Source organism: Trichosurus vulpecula, chromosome 9 (assembly GCF_011100635.1).
Source record: "Trichosurus vulpecula isolate mTriVul1 chromosome 9, mTriVul1.pri, whole genome shotgun sequence".
In the NCBI taxonomy this organism is placed as follows: domain Eukaryota; kingdom Metazoa; phylum Chordata; class Mammalia; order Diprotodontia; family Phalangeridae; genus Trichosurus; species Trichosurus vulpecula.
This window is the reverse complement of record NC_050581.1, coordinates 147,829,159-147,856,583: the sequence shown is the minus strand read 5'-3', so window position 1 is coordinate 147,856,583 and position 27,425 is coordinate 147,829,159. Positions and strand designations below refer to the sequence as shown.

Here is a 27,425-nt window from a genome sequence, read left to right as displayed (position 1 = left end):
GTTTTCTTGATGCTATTGTCTTCCTTTTTTCTGTATCTCTAGGTCACTACCCATTAACCCTGCCTCTCACCCAATAAATAGAAGTCCTTCCTTGAAACAAATAACCATAGTCAAGCAAAAATCAACACATTGGCCAGGTCTGAAAATGTGTGCTTCATTCTGCATATTAAGTCCTGGCTTTATAGTCTCCCCCCAATATTGAACAGTGTTCTGTGGTTTCTCCATGGGACCTTGTACCTTGATATCTAAAGTTTCTCTTTAAGGGTTCTCTCCACCCTTCCAACTTTCCTCAAAATTGTTGTGAGGTCATCTTTCATCCTGCTTGGCCAAAGTACATTTTGGGATGTTTGTTCCAGGCATAGGGGCCCCCTTGCTCTTTGACTTTCTACTCTTCTGTATGAAGCAGTCAGGTTTTGGCTGCTAGTAGGGTAGGAGAGGGGCAGTGGATAGAGTGCCAGGCCTGGGGACAGAAAGTCCTGAGTTCAAATCCAGGTTCAGACACTTGCTAGCTGTTTGATTCTGGGCAATTCACTTAACTCTGTTTGCCTCAGTTTCTTCATCTGTCAAATGAGTTGGAAAAGGAAATAGTAAACCACTCCAGTATTTTTGCCAAGAAAACCTCAAATGGAGTCATGAAGAGTTGGACACAACTAATTAACTAAACACCAACAAATACACACACATATATGTTTATATTTATTTATATATACATATGTATATATCTCATACATACAATGTACACTTATATATTTTATATAGTATCACCCTGGAGATTCAATTACATGTACACACACATTTAATAACCTTAACACTCTCCCTTTATCTCTGAACTCCAGGGTGATCCTATATACATATGTGTGTATTATATGTATATTTACACAAATATGGAGATTATATATAAGGAGATTCACATATACACACACATACAGATACACACATATATAAAACACAATAATATATACATACATGTGTGTGTGTGTGTGTGTATATATATATATACATATATATATATTGTCAAGACTCATCCTGGAAATCATGTATACACATACATGCATACACACATGTGTGTATACACATATGTATGTGTATATAGATATACATGAATATAAAATATGTATGATAGAGATAGCCATGCATATACACATATGTACATACATACATACATGCCTGCATACACACACACGTGTGTGTGTGTGTGTGTGTGTAAAATCTCTAGGATGATCCTCAACTGACTTAGCTCTTAAGCCTTTTTGTTGGACAGGATCAGGTTAGTGACTAACAGCACCATCTGGTGGTTCAACTAGTTATAACTCCAGGGAACTCACTGAAGAGACTAACCTAATTGGAGGTTGTGAGGCAGGGGAGCAGTGAGTGAGATGGTTGTAGAGGGAAACTGGTACTAGGCTGTCTTAATACCAGACTCAAGTGTTTAGGCTCACCTTTGAGATAGCTTGTCCTTGCTTAATAGCTCCTAGCCTTTTCTCTTCTTCTGTCTCTGACAGCTGGCTTTGAAGAATGCTCTGCGGTATTTCCCCCCTGAAGTCCACAAGATTCTGGCACCAGAATTTGCCCAGGAGCTAAAGCTATATGGGCACATCTACATGTACAGATTCTGTCCAGATATTGAGATGAGGTGAGTATCTACAGGACCACATCACAGGCAGTGAAGAAGAAAAACATAGAGGTTCTGAGCAATGCTAGGCATTGCTAAGATAAACCAGGCTGGGTAAATAGGAAATACGCCAAGCTATTAGACAATTCCCTCTAGCTCAAGTCTTTCTTAACTTTTATCCACTCTTCACTTTTCTGGGAGGAAAAGAGATAGATTACCATTATAAGAATTCAATCAAATATTTGATTAACCTCTGGTGGGGGTGGGGGTTGGGTGAGAAATCATAGACTATTAAAAAAGGAAGAACCCTTAGAGACCACCTGGTGTAAGCTTCTAATTCAGCAGACAAAGATCATCAGTTTGAAGCTAGAAGGGACCATCCAGTCCAGAGATTCTTAACAGGCTATATCCACTGTGCTTCCACTGCTTTCAGGAAGTTAGAGGCCCTTCACTAAGTTGAATGAATTGCCCAGTCACGTTGCATCTTTGTGGCAGGGCAAGCCCTCACATCTGGGTCTTGTGATTTCCATGGTAGGACTTGCCTATATTGTCCTTCTCAAAGAAGAGAGACAATGGTTCATGCCATAGATTCAGACCCTCTTTTATGCCCTTCAGTCTAGCTACCAATTGTCCAGGATGTGAATAGGGATGGAAATGTGAAATCATTGTCTTTTCAACTCAGCTTACCAAACACTTATTAAGTACCTACTATGTCTAAGGTACTAGGCTGGGCCCTAGGAATACAGAAAGGAAATATGGCACAGTCCCTGCCTTCAAGAAGCAAAGAGTGTGGGATGGTGGATGCAACTTGTGCAGAATGTAGAAGGTAATAAGGGCTAAGGAATTCTGGATAAGTGCTTTGAATAATTTGAGAAAAGATAGACCATTTCCACTGTGGGAACAGAACTGACATCAAGGAAAGGATAGGTTTCTTTCCTTTAACATTCATTTTTAAATTTTGAGTTCCAAATTCTCTCCTTCCCTCCAGCCCCTCCCCCACCCATTGAGATGGTGAGTAATGTAATAAAGGGAGAAGTTTCAACAAAGAGAGAGGTGTAGGGGAACCTCATTCCAAGCATGAGGGGTTTTAATAATCAAAGGCTTTGAGAAGGAAGAGGTCAAGACAAGAACAGGGGAAAGTTGTCTCCAGCTGTCCTTCTCTTGTGTCTCCCTTCTCACTCGGACACCTCGCTCTTAACTCTTAACTACTGAGGAATTAATAGCAGTAACAGCAACAATAATCAACACTTTCCCCCCTCCCAATAATATGTTCACTCTCTCCTATGCTGCCTCTTTATTTAATGACACAGTGGTTAAATATACCAAACTCGATGACTTTAAAAATATTTGAATTTCAAAAGAGTCAGCTCAAATTGGCTACTTGTTTGGACCTGAGTACTTGATCAGGGGATGGGAATACAAGAGAGACATTTTGTAAGAAGATCAGAGAAAGGTAAATGTACATCTGAACTTGGTGAACCATGAATTCCTCTTTACAGAGATCTTTGGTCTTAGCTTCAAGGCCGACACATATGAGGTATTGGAAGATGAATCTCATATTTACCCCAATGCAGCAATCATTTTCTAATATGCGTACCACTTTTTCTCTTTCCTCCTGTCATACTGGGTATATTTGTGTCTTTCAGGGCCTACCCAATTGAGAACTATCCTTGTAAGACTAAATCGGCTGCGGCAATAATGCATATGATCATGAACAACCTGGACCCCTCTGTAGCCCAGGTAATCCACCACCATGACACTCACCTCTCACACATGTGTGTGTGTAGTTATAGGGAGTACCTCCTACCCCATCTCCTCATGTGAGAGCCAAGGCACCTCTTGAACTTCTCATGAAGCCCAGAGTTCAAAGAATTAGATTCCAACTGGTTACCAAGAATTAATATGAAAATAAAGAAAGAGTCCTTTAAGAGAAAGGTATACTTTTTAAAGGATGTATGAAGGATTGAGGAGAAGATAGCTCACTTTTCATAATTCTGTGTTAATACTCCCCTAGTTAATACTAGGGGAGAGGAAGAAGACATCATGGAGGATACTGGAAGTACATTGGGAGACAGCATATAGTGGAAAGATTATTGGATTTGGAATCAGGAGACTTGGGTTTGAATCCTGACTCATCTACTTACTGACTAACTGACTGAGGACTAGTCCTATCCCACTGCTCTAGGACTCAGTTTTCTTATCAGTAACATGAGTAGGTTGGAACCGATGACATTTAAGGCCCTTTCCAGCCCTAAGTCTTCTGAATGGAGCCTTGAAAGATTGACACAATCTGAATAGGGGAATTCAAGGTGGGTAGGATGTCATGAGCAAAGATGAACATTGAATGTTCATGGGACATGGAGAAGACCATCTTAACTGGGCAGAGAATTTGTAGATGGGAGTAGTGGAACACCAGTTTGAACAGGTAAATCAGGGCCAGAGTATGAAGGTCCTTGAATGTCAAACTAAGCTAAGTCAAGTCGACAAGCATTTATTAAGCAGCTCCTACTATGTGCTAAGCACAGGCTACAATGATAGAAAGAGTCCCTATTCATGTGGGGCTCACAGACTAATAGGTGAGACAACATATAAACACCTATTTATGAACAAGAAGTACATATGTATATACATATATATATATATATATATATATATATATAAGAAAATTTGGAGATAATTACACAGAGAAGGCACTAGCATTAAGGGGGGGGGTTTGGAAAAGAAGTCTTGAGGAAGGTGAGATTTTAGCTGAAACTTGAAGGAAGCCAGGAGGTGGAGGTGAGGAGGGAGAGAATTTCAGGCATGCGGGACAGCTAACAAAAAGGCCTACCATTAGGAGATAGGGTTTTGTTCAAGGAAGGGACTGGGGGGAGATGGTTGTAGAGTGTAAGAAAACTAGAAAGATAGGAAGGGGACAGGTTATTAAGGACTTGAAATCCAAACCCTGAACTTCATATTCCAATAAAAGTTTTTGAAGGAGGCAGAAGCATGATGACAGGGAAGTCTTGGAAAGCAAAGATTATGAGGTTAGATGACCTCTGTGGTCCCTTCTGAGACATTTGAACTCAATAAGATAATCATATCCTCCAGGGTACTTCATTGTTCTTTTTTTCCAAAGCGGTAACAAAACTAGGCCTAGCATTGCCTCAGAACAACACAAGCTCATCCAGTCTCTGATATCATCTTTGTTCCTCAGTTTCCTCAGGAGCTCGTGACTTATGGAGGGAATGGTCAGGTCTTCAGCAACTGGGCTCAGGTACAGTGCATTTCAACATCTGGTTAAAGTATAGAAATTTGGTCTTGGCTTCCCCTCTAGACGCCTCTAGATGAAGAGGAGTTTGCCATCAAGTCTGACTTGAAATCCCTGTTTCCAAAGGATGCTGAAAAATCTCCTCTGGCCCCAAGGATCTCTATTATTATTATGATGGGTTGGAGACTAGGTTCTGAGCAGTCTAGGGTTTCATGATCTCTTCTGAGGAAAAGTGGGTCAGTGTTGAATGCTGGAATAAAAATGGAGAAAAGAGGTGGAGAAGGATGAGTTGAGACTCCTGGGCCTCATGGGGCTGAGGAAAATTGGTTTTATGTCCCTCTTCACCCTCCCAACCCCCAAGCTTGCACTCTTTGTCATATACTTCCTATCTCTTAATTTGCTTGGATGAAGCTCAGTCTCATTGGCCCAGTCAGTGTCGGGAGCTTCTTCTAGGTATGTGAAAGCCAGTCAGAGATGGGCTTCATGCATCAAGCCTCAGTCTAGACCTAATTTTCACTATCCATTCCAAATTTGGAGAAGATGAGATCAGGAAGTACCCCTTTTTCAAAGATCAGACTAGTGTTAGCCCAAAGATATTGCCATCTTGCAATGGATAGAATGGGAAGGCTTGGTTCTTCCTTATAGCTTTCAGGCTTGTTGTGAATGAAGAACAGGTAGAGACCTAAGGTAAACACAATCACAAGGGAGCCCTTCTAATGATGTCATTCCTAAATGTATTTAGGAATAAAGATGATAATTTGTAATTTTCAGCCCTTAAAGCAAATAATTTAATCTGCCTCTGACTTAGCCTCTGAGAACATAATTAAATGATTGGTAGGCTACAAGTCAGAAACCTATCTACATAGTTCTAGTCATGCTTTTGCCATTACTAACTGTGTGATTGTGGATAATCCATCTCCCCTCCCTGGGCTTTACTTTCCTTATCTGTAAAATGAGTCAGACTAGAAGATCTAAGATCCCTTTGACGTCATCACTCTATGATTGCACAACTGAAGCAAGATATTCACTCACATAGTCGCTTGATTCTTTTTCTATTCCTCCAGTTCAGATTGGTCATGTCCTATTTATCTGAGATGACAGAAGAGCAGACGTTGGTCATGTATAGTGGCCATCCCTTGGGCCTCTTCCCCAGCAGCCCCAGTGCACCACGGCTTGTAATCACCAATGGAATGGTGGGTAACCTCAAAGAATGGAATGGGCCATCTTCCACATACAAAGAACGCATCGACCCTCCGCACTCCATCCCTCTCAACAGAACCTGAGTTGTATCACTAGCCCTGGAGAGGGGCTTCACTCCCCCTTGTGGCCAAGGGCATGTATTTGAAGATGTCTATCTAACTTAAGGTGTAAAGGAATCACTCATAACTGGCCTACATAGTGATCAAATCAGGGGTGTGTTGGAGACAGTTGGTACTGGCTTGTTAAATTTTCAGGGTAAGCATTCACACTTTGGAAATCACTAGAAATCAGGGTTTGATTTATTATTTTGTCGATTGTCCAGAATTAAGAAAGCAATGGAGAAAATGTTGATAGTAAGATAATACATAAAATTTTGTCATATTTAGATTATTTTTGGAGAGCTGATTGTTAAACATTTATGGGCACACCCCTGGATCCAACCCATAGCTTTCTTTACATTAGTTTTGACTACTCCCTCACCTAACTAGCTACTATTGACTTTGGTGCTCAGTAGTCGGGTACATTAGCTATTTTCCCCTGTGTCTACAATGTTAAGCATGTAAATAGTCACTTGGCATTGTAGAAAATCGTTGAAGAATTAGCTGGATAAGAGGTCAGGTGCCTTTTCCAAATTATTCATTTGATTTCCTTTCCTTACTTTCTATATGAGTTTGGTGGAAGAAAATATTTTTCTGACATGGAGGGAAGGAGGAATCAGGACAATGGAGTAAGGTATCTTTGTGTGAGATATCTTCTGATGATTTTTTTAGGTAATTCCCAATTATTCCTCCAGAATGGAATATGAGAAGCTCTTTGCAATGGGAGTCACAATGTGAGTCAACATTTTTAAAAAGGCAACCAATTTGATAATCTGGGAGTCATTTTATTCATGGTCTTGACCCAAGCACTTACTCAGTCCTTAAAACACTCCAAATCCATGGGGCGTTGGAGAGGTATAAGTCAGAGCTTATCTTTGTCTGCAGAGAGCTCATAATTGGTGTGGGGAAAATGGATCTATAGACATGAAACAATTAGTGAACAAGACTCTATGTGTGTATAAGTATTGTGGTATAGAGGAATCTGGAGTCAGAGAAGGTAGGTCCAAATCCTGACTCATTTTGTTGTTCAGTCACTTTCAGTCACATCTGACTGTTCGTGATCCCATTTGGGGTTTTCTTGGCAAAGATAGGGGCATGGCTTGCCGTTTCCTTCTCCAGCTCATTTTACAGATGAGGAAACCGAGGCAAACAGGGTTAAGCGACTTACCCAGAGTCATACAGCTAGTAAGTGTCTGAGGCCAGATTTGAACTCAGGAAAATGAGTCTTCCTGCTCCAGACCAAGAACTCTATCCACTGGGCCACCTACAATTTACTATCTACGTAGTCTTGGGCAAGGCAGCCTCTCTGGGCTTCATCTCATCTCTCATCTGTAATATTTTACAGATAGGGGTAAGAGATAGAATTAGGGTTCTCAACTTGATCATCTTCCAACTCTTTGTCTATGAGAGCAGGGGAAGGGAATAAGCATTATATAGCCCCTACAATGTTCCAGGCACTGTGCTAAGTGCTTTTTACAAATACCTCATTTGATCTTCACCTCAACCCTGAGAGGTAGGTGCTGTCTCTCCATATTTTGCCATTGAGGGAACTGAGGCAAACAGAAGTTAAGTGAATTGCCCAAGGTCACACAACTAGTATAGCTGAAGTTCTATTTGAACTCAGGACTTCTAGATCCACAGTGCCACCAGCTGCCTCTATGATTCTATGACGCCATGTTAATCATGTAAGAAATGGAGAATGCAATAAAGTGGGGAAATATTTTCACTGCCTATCCTAGTGATACTACGCCCTCCTCCATCGTCCTCCTCCAAATCTCCAATTACCCGATTGTTTTGCGGATGAAACAGAGACAGCATTGGACTTGGAGGCCAAAGTCCGGATCCCACATGTGCCATTCACTGTGTGACCATGGCAAACCACTATGAGCCTCAGATGACTGGGCCTGCAATGCCTACATCACAGTGACAAACCCGGCATAATAGAAAGAATGCCGGAATCCTTTTTCTGACACTAGCAGGGTGGCCGAGGGCAGATCACGTAAACTCTCTGATCCTCTGTTTCTTCATCTATAAAATGGGAGTAGAGATACCTGCAATATGTAGCTCATATTGGAGAACGCATATGAAATTGGATAAGGGCCAAATTGGACAATGTAAATAAAGCATTTTGCAAGTGCATTAAAAAACTTTGCAAGCTTCAACTATTATTGTTATCATAAGTGTAGGAGTTTATAGGAGGGTGAACTAATTGTGGGCTTGCATAGTGAGAGAGAATTGTGGGCTTATGCGATGTGAACAGAGTAAGGAAAGGAGAACCAAGAAGATGATACACACACTGACTGCAGCTTTGTAAATAAAGCCAATGATAATGGTAACAAAACTAATAAACACACAAGAAAGGTCAAAGGATTCAGAGAAACAACTGGGTGATTTACAGCCTCGTCAAAGTTAATATGTCCATTTTAAATGTCTGTAAATAACCAAAGTTTGTGGATGCATTTATATGTCATTGTTGAGTCATTTTAGCTGTTTCTGACTCTTTGTGACCCCATTTTGGAGTTTTCTTCGCAAAGATCCTAAAATGGTTTCCTTTGTCAGCACATTTTACAGATGAGGAAATTGAGGCAAACAAGGTTAAGTGACTTACCCAGGGTCACATAGCTACTGCATGTATGAGGCCACATTTGAACTCAAGAAGATGCGTTTTCCTGACTCCAAGCCCACTGTGTCACCTAGCTGCCTACATCTATATGATCATTTCAATTAAAAAGAAACCCAAACAATTAAGGAAACAAGTACTTCCCATACATAATCTCACTTGATTCTCTCAACGGTCCTTGGAGGCAGGACCTGCCAATATTACCAGGAGGCAGATATAGCAGGCTTTGAGTCAGAAGACCTGAGGTTTGCAAAGTTCCAAGACAGAACCATCTCCCTCACTGAGCTGTTGTGAGAAAAGTGCTTTACAAACTATCAAGTGCTGTGTACTGTGAAAAATTTTTATGATCCCCGTTTTATCCCCAGATGAGGAAATCTAGAGGCCCAATGTTTAAGTTCTCACTTTGTGCTGTGTTCATTCTGTCTTCTATCTTGTGGGCAGGTATGGACAGATGACAGCAGGAAGCTATTGCTACATTGGACCGCAGGGAATAGTCCATGGCACTGTGGTAAGGGATTCCTGGAGGGCATTGGCCATGCAGGGAAATACATTCTTATGGCTTATCTGAGTTCTGATTCCCAGGAGGACAGAAATAGTAAAAGCCTTACCAAAGGCCAGAGCCCCCAACAGACTAGCCCCAGGGTCTCAGCTTCAAAGGAAATAGAAATTCATGCTTCCTCCCTCCATCATTTCTAGGGCCACCATCTCTGAACTCTAAGGAGGAGCTGACTGACCCTTCTTCAGCCACCCCTTCCCACCCAGGGTCACCATGATGCCTGATATCTCCTGGGACGAGCTCCTCCTCTCCTACCCTTTCCCCTCCCCTCCTGCCTTTTCCTGGGGATTGGCAGGTCTGAGGCCATCATCTGTGCCCTAGGCACACAGAACTCCTTGGGCTATGGATACCCTTTATCCTAACAAGCATGTGCCTAGAGCAGACCATCCTCTGGGCCACCCCTTTCCATTCCCCAGCTGAATTTGCCCAAGGTATAAGAATTTTGAATGAACAAAAATATTCTTGTGGTTCTCTCTGCAGCTGACGGTGCTCAATGCTGGCCGGCGCTACTTGGGAGTGGAAGACTTAAGTGGGAAGGTTTTTGTCACCTCTGGTCTTGGAGGAATGAGTGGTGCCCAAGCCAAGGCTTCTGTCATTGCTGGTTGTGTGGGAGTAATAGCCGAGGTGAGGCCAGCATTCTTCAAAAGGAAAGAACCCTGGGCTTAGGACCATAGCTCTAAAGCTAGAAGGGACGTCAGAGCCCATTTAAGCCAATGCCTTCATTATACAGAAGTGGAAACTGAGTCTGAGGGAGGGAAAATGGCTGCACTCAAATCTATGTTCCCCATCTAATTAACCATGTGACCATGGGCAAATCATTTCATTGTCTGAACCTCAGTTTCTTCCTCTGTGAAATGGGGGTAGCCCCTGTACTATCTGTTTTATGAGGTTCTCATGTAGAAAACCTTTCATAAATTGTAAAGTGCTATATGAATGTGACCTATAGTTTTTCCAACTGCTACCGCTGAGAGAAAGACCAGAGTCTTCAGAGCATATATGGTCTTCAGCTTGATTTTACCCAGCAGGTCAAGAGACCATCCATTTTATGTTTATTATGAAAAAATGCCGTAAGGCATTTAAAGTCATAGAACAGTGGTAAGAGCAGGGAACTGGGGGCAAGAAGACCCGGATTTAAGCCCTTACTCAGCAACTTTCCTACCAGAGGGATCTTTGGCAAATCCCTTCTCCTCTCTTGGCCATGGTTCCTTCATCTGTAAAATGAGACAGTAGGACTAGGTGATTTTAAAAATTCTTTCTAGTTCTGAATGCTGTAATCTATCGAGAGTCCAGTGATTGCCAAGTCTTGCATCTTCTGACTTACTTCAATGAACACTCCCTAAGGGTGAGGCTTCTGTATCATCTAGATGCCTTTGGCCTCTTTTATAGCTGGATTCTGAACCACGTATTACATTGCTTTTTATTGTCCTCCCCGCCCCATGCACTGAAATTATTAACTGTGTGTGTATATATCTATCTATCTATATCTGTATCTATCTATATCTAAACATATATATACATACACATACATATATACATATGTGAATATATGCATGTATATATCCATATATGTACATGTATATATGTGTGAATACATATATGTGTATGTATAAATACATACCTAGACGTGTGTAAGTTTATATATGTCTGTATTTATTGACTGAAGTTCTATATGCTTCTTCTGAATTTGAGTATTCAAATGATTGGAACATTTTATACTTTTCTATAAGGAAAAAAAACAACTCATACCAATCAACCCACCAAACTGTGTTTTTTGTGTGGGAATTGTTCTCTACCTTGTTCTAGCCAGGTGTATGGCCTGAATGGGACAAAAGGTCTCCTATCCCTGATGTAGTTACTTGTACTTTTAAATATAATATCAAGGAGTATGATAGTGAGTCTTATCTATATAGAACAAAGGGAAATGGAGATTTAAAGCAATTAACCAAATGATTTAGGCTCCAAATCCTGGTTCTGAGACAAAAAAGTTTTTTTAATAGTATTTTCATTTAGCAATGAAATTTAGCCTGTTTCTCTCTTTCCACCAGCTTCAGATTTTGCATCTTATTATTTGTGAGCAAATAGTTTAGGGAAGCATCTGATTCAGGCTCCCACAGACACCAAAATGGTACCAATGGTAGTAGGAAGGACCCAGCAGGCCTGGATTCTAGAACCACTTCTCTATCTCTGACCCTGACTGGCTGTGCAACCTTGGTTAAAGAATTTCCCTCTGATCTTCACTTTCCTCTTTTAATGAAGAGTCTGGTCAGGTGGTAATGGCTCATCTGTGACCTCTTCTACTGGGAGGGTTTGGGGGTTACAGTAAGGCTAAAGTATGCGGGCTGCCTCAGGAGGGCCCAACTGGTCCAAGTCAAAAAAATCGAGCAGGTTAAAGCTTCTATACAAATTAGCATTGGGATTGGGCCTAGAGGTGGCCACTGAATTTCCTGAGAGGGCAAGACAGGAAGGCCCAGTCTCAAAATCAATCAGTAAGCAAGTAAGTAAATAGACAAACAAATGAAAGAATGAATGAGGAGGTTGGACAAAACAATTTCTGAGGCCCCGTACTGTAGCAACATTCTATGGTTCTAGGTCAAAAAAGGATACTTTATATTCACACTTGGACTCACCTCAGCAAAAATGATTGTCCATCTGTGTTGTAGGTCGACAAAGCTGCACTTTTGAAGCGTCACCAGCAAGGCTGGCTTATGGAAGTCACAGATAGCCTGGATCACTGCATTAAGCGGCTCAGGTAGGACTTACCGTCCTTCATGTTAAAGATGCTGGGCATGAGGCAGAGGACCCTGATGAATAACTTGGTTTTTAAGTAGGGGCAGTATGGTGGAATGAAAAAAACACCAGGTTGGGAGCCAAGAGACTTGGGTTATAGTTCTGGTCTTGGTCCCAACTATCTATGTTACCTTGGGAACAATATCTTACCTCCCTAGACCTTGGCTTCTTCATCTGAAAATTGGACATCCTAATATCTGCCCTACTGGCCAACTTGGGTTTTCATGAAATCAAACGAGATGACCCAGGCAAAATAGATTCTAATAATCCTCATCAGTTGCTTAAAATCACGATATCATCACCGTTACCATCTCTTTCATGATCAGCGCTGCCCAATTTGCCATGACCATTTTGGCCCCATTTACCCCCATGGCTTATGAAGAAGACAGAGTCATTCTGTGGCCCATTTTAGTGGCCCCACAAAGTCCTGACCTTATTGTCCTGAAACTAGATGTCCCCTGATTATTTTCCCCTGGGATTTAAAAATATTGGTATGGGTGGGCCAGTGGGGGGGTCGATGTAAGTAAGAGTAGTTGAGATGTTTGAAATGTTATATCTAGTGCCATCCCCATTCTATTTCAGGGAAGCAAGAAAGAAGAAAATTGTCCTCAGCCTGGGTTACCATGGGAATGTGGTTGATCTTTGGTAAGTTGAGGTTGAATGTTTTGGGACCCTACTAGACTGGGTTGGTGCTCTGGAGTAAAGGTGAAATTCTGTAACAGGGTAGAAAAAGGACAAGATCTGCTTTTACCAACTATATATCGTGATTAAATCATTTTCCTTTCTGAGTCTCAATGTATTCATCAGTAATACAGAGACAATGATTGCAGTCTCACCTGTCTCATAGCCTTGTTTGTATAGCTAAAGAGGGAAATGGAGATTTCAGGCAAAACATTGGACAAATAATTTAGGTCCCAAATCCTGGTTGTGAGGCCAAAAAAAAATTTTAAAGTGGAACTTTTAAACATATTTTATTTTTTCCAATTACATGTGAAAACAAATTTTAAAATATGTTTTTAAAATTTTGAGTTCCAAATTCTCTCCCTCCCTCCTTCCCTTCTTTCCTCATTGAGAAGGCAAACAATTTGATATAGGTTATACGTGTACAGTCCTGCAGAACATATTTTCATATTAGTCAAATTGTAGAAGAAAACAGACCCAAAAAAACTCCAAGAAAAATAAAGAAAAATTTAAAACTATGCTTCGATCTGCATTCAGACTCCATCAGTTCTTTTCCTAGAGGTGAGTAGTGTTGCTCATCATGAGTCCTTCAGAATTGTCTTGGATCTTTGTATTGCTGAGAATAGCTAAGTCATTCCGTTACTGTGCACAATGTTTTTCTGGTTCTGCTCACTTCACTTTCTATCTGCATATTCTAAAGGTCATCAAGTCTTTTCTTGTCACTTTGCACTCTCCTTAATTTTATCCCTCATCTTTTCTTCGGGGCAGGGAGAGACTTGTGTATGAGCTGGACACAACTGGGGAACTGTTAGTAGACCTGGGATCTGACCAGACCTCCTGCCACAACCCTTTCAATGGTGGATATTACCCTGTGCAGCTCAACTTTCAGGAAGCCAATCAGCTCATGGCCACAGACCCAGCCAAGTTTCGGGATCTGGTGAAAGAAAGGTAAAGGGAACTCTAGCTAGAGAGCCTTTGGATATTTGGTAACTTTCCCCCAAATCTTCTGGTGTGTTACAGAGCCAAATACAACCTAACAGACATTCAGTGTCAATATAAAGTGAAGCCATTTAAAGAGGTTTGGTAAGGCTTTGCCTTCTCTCAAAATATCTTTTTCATACTACCTGAAATTCTTCCTTTCACATTGGTAAACTGCTTGAAATGAGAGCATTAGAGAGCTTAAAAATGTAAATTTACCTGGAAAAGTAACACACTAAATCTCTCCTTTTAAAAATTGGGGTAGAATTAGAGTAAGGGGAGTGGTAGCCCCCTTCAGGTCACATCACTTAGCCTCCAGTGTTCTCATTTTGGCCAAATCCTTCAGAAGCATCCGAAGCAGGTGTATGGTGTGTGTGTGTGTGTGTGTGTGTGTGTGTGTGTGTGTGTGTGTGGTGTAGGAGAGAGAGAGAGAGTGAGAGAGAGAGAGAGAGAGAGAGAGAGAGAGAGAGAGAGAGAGAGCAGCTAGGGGTTGGTGAGGGACTGGGAGGAATCTAAGACATTTGCTTTATTAGTAATAGCATCACTGATTTAACCTTTACTCCCAAGCTGATCTCCTGTCACTGGGTTTCAGCACAATCAGGAAAACAAGGCAATAGATCATTGGGACAGGAAGACAGGACAATTGATCAGTAGGACAGGAAAACAGGTGTTGCCAATAACTGTGACTAGAGTATTAGCCTCTTCCATCTTTGAGGCTGTCAACAGTCAGCCTACAAAAGTGGAGTCTGAGCCAGTGTTTCTAAATTGTCCCTTATATGGATGGTAGTACCATCCATGTTGTCAGGAATAGCAGCTGGCATGGCCCTGGGGAGTCTAGTTGCCTGAGTAGTTTTTCTTTTGTGTCTGTCTCTGTGTTCCTGTGTATTGTGTGAACCTGGCAATAATCTTCTTGGTTGTCTGTACTCCAAGCTGCAGGAGGTCTTAAGGCAGAGCATATACTAAAGAACATTAGCAATGATGCTACACCACAGGTTAGTGACAGCTGTATCTTTGACAGTGCTTTCTGAGCCCATTCCTATATTCCTGGGTGAATTGTGCTAGAAATCATGGAACCCTTCAAAGGAGAGACTGCAGAGCTTTGACCTTGGAACTCAATCACAGTAGCAAGCATTGCCACATTGGACAAATGCCCAGGGGACTTGTACAGACACACACTTACTTCCCCAGCTCTCTACCTGCTAGACATACCAATGCCAGGGAAATTTGCCCTTGGAAAACTAAAGCTACAGATAATACAGTTTCACCCTTCTCGTTCCTCAAAGCATCACCTGGGATAGATTCTTATTTGGGGAATAATCCAAACTGCCTAAAGGCATCAAGGTTGACCAAACTTGGTTTTTATTTTTATAATTAATTAATTAATTTTTAGTTTTCAACATTCACTTTCATAAGATTTTGAATTTTAAATTTTCTCTCCCTCCCTCATCCCACCAAGATGGCGTGCAATCTGATATAAGATCTACTTATAAATTCATATTAAACATGTTTTCATATTAGTCATGATGTAAAGAAGAATTAGAACTAATGGGAGGAACCATGAGAAAGAAGAAACAAAACAAAACAACAAAAGAAAAGGAAAGCAAGTGGTATGCTTCCATCTGCATTCAGACTCCAAAGTTCTTTTTCTCGATGTGGATAGCATTTTCCATTGTGAATCTTTTGGAGTTGTCTTAGATCCTGGCATTGCTGAGAAGAGCTAAGTCTATCAAAGTCATTCATAGAACCATGTGGCTGTTACTTCATACAATGTTCTCCTGGTTCTGCTCCCCTCACTCAGCATCAGCTCATATAAGTCTTTCCAGGTTTTTCTGAAGTCTGCCTGCTCATCATTTCTTATAGCACAATAGTATTCCATTACATTCACATACCACAACTTGTTCAGCCATGCCCCAACTCATGGGTATCCCCTCAATTTCCAATTCCTTGCCACCACAAAAAAGCTGCTATAAATATTTTTGTATATGTGGGTCCTTTTCCCATTTTTATGATCTCTTTGGGATACAGACCTAGAAGTGGTATTGCTGGGTCAAAGGGTATACACAGTTTTATAACCCTTTGGGCATAGTTCCAAATCTCTGTCCTGAATGGTTGGATCAGTTCACAACTCCACCAACAATGCATTAGTGTTACAGTTTTCCCATATCTTCTCTAACATTTATCATTTTCCTGTTTTGTCATGTTAGCCAATCTGACAGTTGTGATGTGATTCCTCAGAGTTATTTCGATTTGCATTACTCTAATTAATAGCAATTTAGAGGATTTTTTCATAGATATAGATAGATACATAGATAGCTTTAATTTCTTATTCCAAAAACTACCTGTTCGTATCCTTTGGCAATTTGCCAATTGGGGAATGACTTGTATTGTTATAAATTTGACTCAGTTCTCTATATATTTTAAAAATGAGGCCTTTTTCAGAGATAATGGCTGTAAAAATTGTTTCCCAGCTTTCTGCTTCCCTTCTAATCTTGGTTGCATTAGCTTTGTGCAAAAACTTTTCAGTTTAATGTAATCAAAATCATCCATTTTGTATTTAATAATGTTCTCTATCTCTTGTTTGGTCATAAATTCTCCTCCTCTCCATAGATCTGACAGGTAAACTATTCCCTGCTTTCCTAGCTTGCTTATAGTATCAGTCTTTCTATCTAAATCATGTATCCTTTTCGACTTTATCTTGGTAGAGGGTGTAAGATATTGGTCTATGCCTAGTTTCTGCCATTCTATTTTTCAGTTTCCCCAGCAGTTTTTGATAAATAGTGAGTTCTTATCCAAGAAGTTGGAGTCTTTGGATTTATCAAATAGTAGATTACTATAGTCTTTGACTACTGTGTCTTGTGTACCTAACCCATTCCACTGATCCACCACTCTTATTTCTTAGCCTATACTGGCAGCTTGTAACCATCCTTCTTCCTTCTTAAATATCCCAGCTACTGCCATCCCTGCATAATGCTGCAAAGTTAACGCATTCACATTTTAGCCATGCTGAGGGCTGCTGCTCTCCCTAGCCATAGCGCTCCCAGGGCTCACTTACCACTGAGTGATATTTTCGTAGCCATAGATGGTATTGGCAGCTTTTCTGATAGCTCTGCTAACAGAGGTTAGACTAGAGTGACCTCTGCGGTCATCTCCTCTCAAGCCCTAGGGTTCTTTCTCTGCAAAGTTAGAGGTTGGATTGGATCGACTCTTAGATTCCTACTCTGTTATCTCTGCCAAGAAAACCCCCAAAGGGGTCACAAAGAGGCAGACATGACTGAAAATGATTAAAGAGATTCCTACTCTAGGGCCTATAATCCTGTAACTTCTGCCATTCTTCAGCTGATTCCAAAAAAGAGAAGATGATACAAATATCTCATAGCACTGTGCCTGGATTCTGGCCTTTCCACATCACACATTCTTTTTTTTATCATACTTATTTGTGTGCATTTCTCCCTGGTCTCTCATTCTGCCATCCATTACATTGTAAGCTCCATGAGGGCATGGACTATTTTAGACACTTGGACACTGCTCTGAGCGCAGTGTCTTGCCCATAGTAAGGATAGTATATTTTTGTTTGTTGTTCGAAGTCCCTTCCAACTCTGAGATTCTATAATTCTAAGGTCCTTTGAATCTATAATCTCCCTTTGCTTATGTGTTTCAGTCTGAAGAGGCACGTAGCAGCAATCAACAGACTTTCAGAGAAAACCTTCTTTTTTTGGGACTACGGCAATGCTTTCCTCTTGGAAGCTCAGAGAGCGGGTGAGTATAGCCCAAATCTTTACAAGGTGGACCCACAAAAGAGCTAGTACATTTTAGTTAGCAATGAAACTTAATTGGGTTCAAAGGAAGTCTGGAAAGTTCAAAAGCGATACATTGGCTATGAGTTATTCAGGGAAATTTGAGGGGTCAGGGATTTTCCTAATCTCTGAGGTTGACATCGGGAAGTTCAACTATGAAACTCTCCAAACCATCACTTAGAACTCCTGGGGAGTCAAGAGAAACTAAGGGAATGACCCTGGCTGGCAATTCTATCTTTTTTTTAAAATATGAATTTTTTAAAATTTCAATTTTATTTTATTTTATGTTCCAAATTCTCTTTCTCTACCCTTCCACCATTACCCATTGAGAAAGCAAGAAAATAGAATCCATTACAAATAGGTATAGTCACGCAAAACAAATTTCCATGTTAACCATGTTACAAAAAGAAGCAATAAGAAGAGAGAAAGAGAAGAAAACATGCATCGATCTGTACTCTGAGTTTATCAGTTTTCTCTTTGGGGGTGGACAGCATGTTTCATCACATGTCTTTTGGAATTGTGCTCAGTCATGGCGTTGATCAGAGTTGCTAAGTCTTTATAATATTGCTATCGCTGTATACGTCACGAATGTTCTTAAGTCCAGGAGAAAGCCAAAATCATTCAGTTTTGAAAAATTGATCTTTTGATGTCCAGAAGATACAGATATAATCCTCCTTCATGGTCAGCAAGCTTTTACCCATATTTCTTCAATTCTATATTATCCCAAAAAGTAGATTTTTTTCCTTTTTCCCTCTCTTAAATTTTCTCTTTTCACTTTCAAATTCTCTCCCTTCCTCCACCCCTCACCCACTCATTGAGAAGGCAAGAAATATGGCAGCCATTGTATAAAAATATATTGATATAATATATATGTTATAGGATATGCAAAACATTAGCCATGTTTATCTTTTTCTTGATGCGGGAAAGGAAAAATTTCAAACACAGGGAGGAAAGAAAGGGAGAAATTCTGGAAATGGAAAAGTGGATTTTTATGGTACAATTTGTGCCCCCCCCTTTTCTGTTCTATTTGTATCTCCAGTGCTCTACCCACAGCAAGTGCTTAATAAATGTTTTTTTCATTCATTCCATTTTTCAACAAAGACTTCCTTGTAGCTATAGTTCTATGCAAGAGCAAGGGAAATATGGTGTGGTGGGAAGGGCCTTGGACCAAGAGTCAGGAGCTCTGAGACATGTGACCAAGAAGGGACAGCAGCTAGCTGAAGAGCAGGAGTTCTGTGCCCATCCCCTACTCTCTCCGCTCTGCCCCACTTTCCCACCACTTTTTGGATTATCTTTATAGGTTGTCTTCTTCCATTGGAACGTAAGCTCCCTGAAGGCAGGCTTTTGTCTTTCTGTTTGTATTTTTATTGCCTAACTACAGTAAGTGCTCAATAAATGCTTGCTGTCTTGTCTCTCACTGCCATTTAGGAAGGGGGAAAAGAACTGGGGCTGTGTGTACTTCACTGGTGTATAAAAAGAGATTAAGGTTCTGGAGAGAGAGTTTTGTTTTCCACTGTGGTATTTGTCCCATACTTCTTGCTCTTCACTTGACCATTCTGTGCAATGTGTTTGTGATCTGCCTGCAGGTGCTGACGTCATGAAAAAGGGAGGCAATAAAACAGAATTCCGCTATCCATCCTATGTCCAGCACATAATGGGGTAAGAGAGAATGGGCAGAAGTAGCCCACATCCATTTCCACAGAATGCCTAGAAGCGATCTGCGCTTTAGGGCAGGCCACCTGATTTGGAAAGCCAAGTAATTACTATTCCCTAAACACCCACTTGACCATGGAATGTTTAGGAATCAGTGAAAAGACTAGCCTTGCTAGAGTTCATCTGGGGGATTAGTAGTTGATAAATCTGGAAAGGAGGATAAGTCAGAATAAGGAGTTTGAACTTTATGCTTTGGAGAGTGAGAAGCTATTGGAGATTTTTGAGCAAGGGAAGTATAAGACATTTCAAAAAGATTAATCTGCCAGTAAAAAACAGAAAAGAAGAGACTGGATAGACCTATGTGAAGACTTTTTCAATAAATACTCATGGGGCAAGGCTTTATTGGGGCTAAACTTGGGTGATAACCATGAAAATGAAGAAGTAACATATAACAAAGATGTTATGATGCAAGAATCATAGAATTTTGAGATGGGAGGAATCTAGTAATAATCTATACTGACCCCTTCATTTAAGAGAGAAAGACACAGGTTCAAGGAGATCAGATGAACTCACACAACTTTTTAATGGCAGAACCAGAACTAGAGTCTGGTCTTTGGAGAACTAGGCAACCACAACATAAAAGATGTAAAAAGAAAGGGGACATCAGGCAGACAGAGAAGTGAGAAGAAGCAAAAAGATAATTGAAGTATTTAGAACACACGTATGTTTGCATGTATGTGTGTATATATGTATATCACGTATATATATATATATACAATGTATACATTATATGTATGTGTGTGTGTGTATACACACATATAGTCAGACCTTTACTAACTGATTCCTACCCTTCTTGTTTTAGGGGTAAAATATCTTCCCATTTCTCTTCCTACATGCTCCCCAAATTAGATGAAGTAAACACATTTTGACTGACATTGGTGGAAATGATAATGATGATGAGAATACAAATTATAAACTCTTGTTTATACCACTTTATGGCTTTTAATGTACATATACAATCTCTCAATTCATCCTCGAACCAGCCAAATACTATTATTTTTTAAAGAAAGGAATTAGAAGTTAGAAAATTTATGACTCGCTCAGGATCACACCATGGCAGGCCTGATGGTTGATTCTCCCTGTTTCCAAACTCAGTTGCTCTTTCCTCTGTTGGGCACTGCCTCTAGTAGCTAGAAAGCACATCCTTCAGACAGATTTTTTTTTATTTTCCTGCCTCAGATACTCTTGGGTTTAGAACCACTGGTCCATAAGATTCAGGTCTGGGAGAAACTTTAGAGATTAAACCTTGTTCGACCCTCTTACTTTAAAGATGAGGACACTGAAATCTAGAGAGAGGAAGGAAATTGCTCTTAGTTACACAGAATGGAGACTCAAAACCAGGAGTTCTCTGTACAAATTCAGTCTTTATTTCCCACTCCCATTTCAAAATGCTTTCTTGTGAAGCTTCCCCCAGACTGCACAGACAGCTACTGGGCTGTGTTGTGGCCCATGCTTCTTATGTGGGTTTGGCTTTGTTTTTGCTATTTTTCTGGGTGCAAACATTTTTGAGAATTTTCAAATAACCACTCAGAGCCCTTTCTGCTCAGATTAATTTGTTGGGGATGCTTTGGATTCTTTGTGCTTTGGCTAATGAAAGGAAAGCACTGCCAGAGGTCAGGACAAATAAGGCAGGAACGTGAAGTATGCCTCCCAAGTGAAGCATTTTGCATTTCCCAGGGACATATTTTCTCTGGGCTTTGGACCTTTCCGCTGGGTTTGTACATCCGGGGACCCCCAGGACCTAGTGACCACAGACCTGCTGGCTACATCTCTTCTGGAGGAAGCTATCAAACGTGGAGGTAATGCTTCTGTTGAGGGCCATCTAGATTCTGTCTCTTGCATTATAAAATGGAATAATGGTCCCATAGAATTTCAGAGCTGGAAGAGACCTTAGAAAATAGGATGTTAGAAGTGGAAGGAGCCCAAGAACAAAGAACCTCAGAGCTGAGAGGGGCCTCAAGAAAATAAAATGTTAGAAATGGAAGGGTAGCTTAGAGCATAGAATGCCAGGGCTGAGATGGACCTTAAGGATTAACCAATCACAAAGTATTTATTAGATACCTACTATGTGCTAGGCACTGATGATACAAAGACAAAAATGAATCAGTCTTGGTTCTGAAGGAGCCTATAGTTCATCAAGGGAGATAATATATGCATATACACATATATACTGGGATCATACCAGCAGTAGGGGTGATCAGGATTCTATATCTTAGAGCATAAAATATCAAAGCTGGAAGGGACCCAAGAACATAGGATGTCAGAGCTGGGAGTGACCCTTGAACATATACATGTTAGAGATGGGAGGACCTGAAAGATGATCAAATACAACCCCCTCATTTTGAACATGAGGATAGTGAGGCAGAATGAGTGGTCTACATAGCAGGTCTCTGTGCCCCATTTGCAAAGTGAGGAGAGGTAGCATATCTGTCCCTCACCTCCCTGTCCACCATGTTCCCCCTTGGAATCTCGTGAGTTGGACCAAATGAGCTCTTGGGTCTCTTTCTGCCCTGATGTTTTTCGTTTCTGTCCACTGTTCTTGTAGTGCATCACTAGGAGAGTCTTCTCTGGGAAGTGGGGTAGGGGAAGAGGGAAAAAGCATTCATTAAGCACCTACTAAGCGCTTGACAAATACGATCTCTTTGATCTTTACAACAAGGACCTTAGAAGCAAAGAAGAGGCATAAATACCACAAGTAACTTTCATAGGACTTGGGTTAGGGATAGGGAAGAATGAGCAGGTTCTGGGTCTAGGACATTCCTAATGAGCAAATGACATGTAGAAGAAGGAACAATAAAGACATGGAGAGGCAACAATAAGCAGTTTCTTATAGCATAGGGAGCTAGAGAACTTGAAAACCAATAGCTAGCATCGATATTGTTGTTCAGTCACTTTCAACTCTTCATGACCCCATTTTGTTGTGTTTTGTTGTTTGGCAAAGATACTGGAGTGGTTTGCCACTTCCTTCTCCAGCTTATTTTACAGATGAGGAAACTGAGGCAAACAAGGTTAAGTGACTTGCCCAGCTAATAAGTGTCTGAGGCCAGACTTGAATTTAGGAAGAATAGTCTTCCTGACTCCAGGCCTAGTGCACCACCTAGCTGCCCCAGCATTTATATAGCACTTTTTCTGAGGTTTGAAACAGGCTTTGCATATCTGACCTTCACAACAATCCTGGCAGGTGCTATTATTAACCCCATTTTGCAGGTGGCAAACAGAGTCTAAGTGACTTGCCCAGGGTCACATAGCTAAAAAGTGCCTGAGACAGGATTTGAACTCAGATATTCCTTATTCCAAAGCCAGCAATTTGTCCACTGAGCCTCCTAGATGCCGCACTGGGATAAATAAAGACAAAATGGGCCCCATATTCTTCACGAAGTTCCTTTTCCCTCTGTTTTTGTTGTAGTGAAAGACTCTGTGAAGCAACAATATGCAGATAATATCCGCTGGATCCGGGAAGCTGGGAAACACAAGCTAGTAAGTGGATTGTAGACAAAAATGATGGTAACTTAAGGACTGAAACATGGTCAGTCGGATATATTACACTGTACTTGCAGAATCCCAGAAACTCAGGTGGAATGTCAGGATGTCAGAGCCAATCAGTCCAACTTGTATCTCGCTGAGAAGGTGCTCTATGCCATCTCTCCCAAGTGGTCATCCCACCTCAAAGACCTCTAGTAGAGATTGGCCCTAGCTAATGGCTGTTCTTGATGCAGTGTGTTTCTAATCAACCATCCTCCCACCCTGTTTCACGCTACTATCTTTGAAATAGGAGCTGTAGCTCTTAGGGAGGCATAGAGGGCAATCCAATTCAGAAAGCATTATTTAATTCTAAGCAAGAAATTGAAGACCTTAAGGGCACAGGTGATGTTTTCATCACTGCTGCCCACGGAAAGTGGGAGATTTGGAAGAGAAAGGCAAATCTGAGAGGTGAGAAGTTGGTTAAGAAGATGGTACTGAGAATAGAATCTGGATTTCTAGACCATGCCTTAAAATATAGAAATAATAAACTCTTGGCCAGGGATAAAGGACACTTAATGAGGCTGGTTAAAAATATTTTTTTTTTGCCTGGAGTATTTCAAATCTGACCAAGAGAACTTTAAACTGAAAAGAGAGGGGGAGAGAGAAAATCCTGCTTCTATTCCTTTCTACTTAGATTCTATAGATAGCAGCAGTTACTGTAGTAGGAAGAATGATAGCAGTACAGATGTTCAGCATAGTTGGGTAAAAATGAAATAAAGAAACCAGCAATAAAACTCATGGTTTCAAATTCTTGTAGGTAAATATGTAAAGTATAAGTAATAAATAAATGGAGTAGAAACCCCAATGAAAGAAGCTAATCTAATCTCACCAACATCACTGAGACTTGATGGGATGGGATGTACGTCTGGAATATAGTCCTGGAAGGGCATTTTTGTTTTTGGTAGTGTTCAGTCATTTTTCAGTCATATCCAACTCTTTGTGATGCTATTTGGGGTTAGATACTGGAGTAGTTTGCCATTTCTTTATCCAGCTCATTTTATAGATGAGGAAACTGAGGCAAACTGGGTTAAGTGACTTGCCCAGGGTCACAGCACATTCAAATGAAAGGGGCAGGAAAATGGTGCCACCTTACACATTAAGAAGATATATTCATGTGATGAAATCTGGAACTGGGTTAGGGAAGCAAAGCATAAGGAAGCAGAATATAATATTTGGGCGACTCTAGAAAAGGAGAGAAATGGGAGTGATGTTACCATGGGCATCACTTAATGACCACTTGATTAGGAGGAAACATATGCGGCACTCAGAAAACAAATCAAAAGCCTGGCATGGAGAGATGATATAGTAGAGATGAGAGACATCTGCTGGAAGTTTCGTGGCCAGAAGCAGAGCAGCTAATAAATTATTGGCTTGCCCTGATGATTTCACCCTTAAAAAGGCGGAGTAAGCAATAAGGGGGAATGCTAATGTGGACTTAATTCTAAGCAACGAGGAGGAGCTAGCTGTTTATGGAGCAATGGCAGCCAAGGGGAATAATATGAAAAACATTGCATGTAAGGATTCACTATAGAAGAGGAAAGAAATGGCCAAGTATTGGCCACATTCCTTAGGTGGTAGCTAAGTATAATATGAAAGGTTCGAAGAAGACACATATAGGATCCCATGGCCAAAAACTATACAGAGAAAGTCAGTCCGAGACAATTCCAATGAGGAAGAAATGGAGAAATAGCATCAGGAAACCAATGTAGATGAACAGGGAATCCATCCGTCAGCTTTCATTTTTAAAGACACGGCTTGAAGCTGAAAGCAAGGGCACGTAATGAAGAATGAATATAAAAATGTGACAGAGTTCTGGAAGGACAGTACCAGGAGTGCCAAGACTTGAAAAGACCTGAGGTTTACAGTGAATGCTCAGGACATAGAAGAGATTTTGTTGTTTAAAGGGGGAAAAAAGCAAAGAAAGGTCACATAAAGAAAAATAAAAGATCATTGGGTCGTTGATTTAGAGCTGGATAGGACAGCTCCTTGGGTTGGATAGGACAATGATAATGAATGACAGAGAGAAGGAAGAAACACTAAAATCCTCTTTTTGCTTCTGTTTTCTGTCCCAAGTAGAATAATCTTCAAAATGAAAAGAACTGAATAAAAATGCTTAAAAGACAAGTGAGATCCACGATAAGTAAGAGGATTGTAAGAGAGCCTAGATGCCCTTGCTAAGTTTAAGTCTACTCCCAGAGTATTGAAAGAACTTGTGGGCATGATGGCTAAGCTTCTTGAAGGGACATGTAGGATAAGAGAAGTACCACAAGACGAGGGGAAGGTCTCAACTTGGTCTAACTCTTTTTTTAAAGGAAGAATAGAGTCTGCGAATTATAAGCCGATGGGCTTGATTTTGATTCCTGGCAAAATTCTAGAATGCATCATGAAAAGCAGAGTTTGTCAATACCTGGGAAAGGGAATAAGCATTAATATAGCACCTACTATGTGCTAGGTATTATGCTAAGCACTTTACAAATATCATTTCATTTGATCCTTATATGCAACCCTGTAGGTGCTGTTATGATCCCAAATTTACAGTTGAGGAAACTGAGGCAGACAGAGATTAAGTGACTTGCCCAGGGTCACACAGCTAGTAAATGTCTGAGGCCAGATTTGAACTCAGCTCCTCCTGACTTAAGGTCCAGAACTCTATCCCCTGCACCACCCTTCTGAAAGGGAAGCCATGATCAGCAAGAACATGCCATGCCAGACTCATTTCCTTTGTTGACATGCTAACTAGACAAGTGAAAAGTAGCATGGTGTCATGGAGAGGGCCAGCCTTAGAAGACCCGTCTCTGACACCTACTGGTTCAGTGACTATGGAGAAGTTACCTAATATCTCAGTGCCCCAGGAAACTCTAAAAGTAAAAGTTACAGACAAGTTGCTGGTTGACATCAGCAGAGGGAGTTTTGACCTTACCAATGAAACCAAAGGTTCACATCCTCCTCTTCCTCTGGCAAAAAAACAACCAAACAAACTAGATTGGTATTTCAGGAGAATGTTGTAGATACAGTTTACCTAGATTTAAATAAAGCATTTGGCAAAGTCTCTCATTCTAGTCTTATGGACAGAATGGGCAGATGTGGGTTAGAGGGCAGTAGCATACTTAGGTGCCTATGGAAGGGCTTTCGTAACTACCCTCCAAGAATAAGCCAACACCATCTGGGAGGGAAGGCTCTAATAGACTGCAGCAGGAATCTGTCATTGGCCTTATGCTGTTTTATATTTTTATGTAAGGTCTTGGATGAAGGCAGTAAGAACATATTTAATGAATTTGGAGATGACAAAAATCTGGAAAGGGTAGAAAACACATTAGATGAGTCACGAAGTCATGATCCAAAAAGATCTAGACAGACTAGTGTTGAGCCAAACTTAAGAAGATGAAATCTACTAGAGACAAATATAAAAGCCCTATTCTTGGGTTCAAAAAATCATTTTTGCAAGTACACTATTTGGGAAGCATACCTAGAAAATGCTTGTTCTTATGAAATAATCAAAGAGATCGGAAGGTTTTAATGAAAGTTCCCTATGAGTCTTCAGTGTGCTAAGGCGACCCCAAAAGCTGATGGAGTTATAAAAGTCCATTGCTGGATTAAAAGGGCTTTGCAGAAGGAATGGAAATATACCAATAGAATAGAAGAATAGAAATACAATAACCAATGCTAAAAACAATAGCTCTTTTTATCCGCCATTTAAAGGGAAATTGGATGGCTTAACTGGAGACACCTAAGGTGTCAAGGAGGAGGAGATGAGACAAGAAAAGAAGGGGATTAGGGTACTGACCCCCTCATACCAGGGCCAGGACTGACACCTCCAAGGCTGCATTGGGAAAGAACCAGAGAAGAACACAATCAGGGACATCCCCAGGAAGCCTCAGACACAGTGGTCTTCAGGTCATGGCAGGAAGAAGGAGTCCACAATCATCTTCAGAGAAGCTGCTCCCAGGCCCTGGCGTATGGTCACACTAAGTTCTCTCTGGGATTCCAGAGTCCATGCTTCATGGAAGCGCAAGAACAGGATCCTCAAAGAACAGGGATTAGGGCCATTTAGGTATTTTGTAGAGAAGAAAGGGCCCTACTCAGCTGGGCCTGACTGGTTTTCCACCCCTGACATCCTTTGCAATCAGCCAGAGAACTAGACATGTCTAGCCTGGGATAGAAGATTCTGGCTATTGGGGGGAGTGGGGAGAGCTATCCCACAGAAAGGAGAGGGTAGTAGGTAGGAGGAGGATGTGTGACTAGGGCATAAACAGATTAAATCAAAAGGCCTCTTGATCTGGGGCTGTGAACTTGTTTTTTAAAAATATTTTGATAAAGATTTTTAATATAATTGAATTCCTTTGTAATCCTGTTTATTTTATGTTTTTTGCATTTTAAATTATTGTGAGAATAGGTCAATAGGATTCGCCAGATTGTCAAAGGGGTCCACAACACAAAAAAAGTTAAGAACCCTTAACAGGCATCTATGTGGCATGGTGAATAGAGCCCTGGGTCTAGAATCAGGAAGATCTGAGTTCAAATCCAGCCTCAGTTACTTACGAGCTCTGTGACCCTGAGCAAGTGACGTAATCCCTGTCTACCTCTCTTTCCACATCTATGAAATGGAGACACTAA

The 27,425-nt window shown here is 40.9% G+C and overlaps 1 protein-coding gene across 1 annotated transcript in view; it reads left to right on the top strand.

The window, feature by feature from the left end:
• The window catches only part of UROC1 (urocanate hydratase 1), a 49,779-nt gene that overhangs the window by 5,710 nt on the left and 16,644 nt on the right, over window positions 1-27,425 (top strand). Inside the window, exons 2-15 of the mRNA XM_036739099.1 lie at window positions 1,503-1,633; window positions 3,259-3,352; window positions 4,809-4,868; window positions 5,927-6,055; window positions 6,833-6,894; window positions 9,222-9,288; window positions 9,817-9,960; window positions 11,997-12,085; window positions 12,706-12,768; window positions 13,573-13,752; window positions 17,441-17,538; window positions 19,163-19,235; window positions 20,967-21,088; window positions 22,696-22,766. Coding sequence (XP_036594994.1) covers window positions 1,503-1,633; window positions 3,259-3,352; window positions 4,809-4,868; window positions 5,927-6,055; window positions 6,833-6,894; window positions 9,222-9,288; window positions 9,817-9,960; window positions 11,997-12,085; window positions 12,706-12,768; window positions 13,573-13,752; window positions 17,441-17,538; window positions 19,163-19,235; window positions 20,967-21,088; window positions 22,696-22,766 — 1,383 coding nt within the window. The remainder of the gene's footprint in view (window positions 1-1,502; window positions 1,634-3,258; window positions 3,353-4,808; window positions 4,869-5,926; window positions 6,056-6,832; window positions 6,895-9,221; window positions 9,289-9,816; window positions 9,961-11,996; window positions 12,086-12,705; window positions 12,769-13,572; window positions 13,753-17,440; window positions 17,539-19,162; window positions 19,236-20,966; window positions 21,089-22,695; window positions 22,767-27,425) is intronic.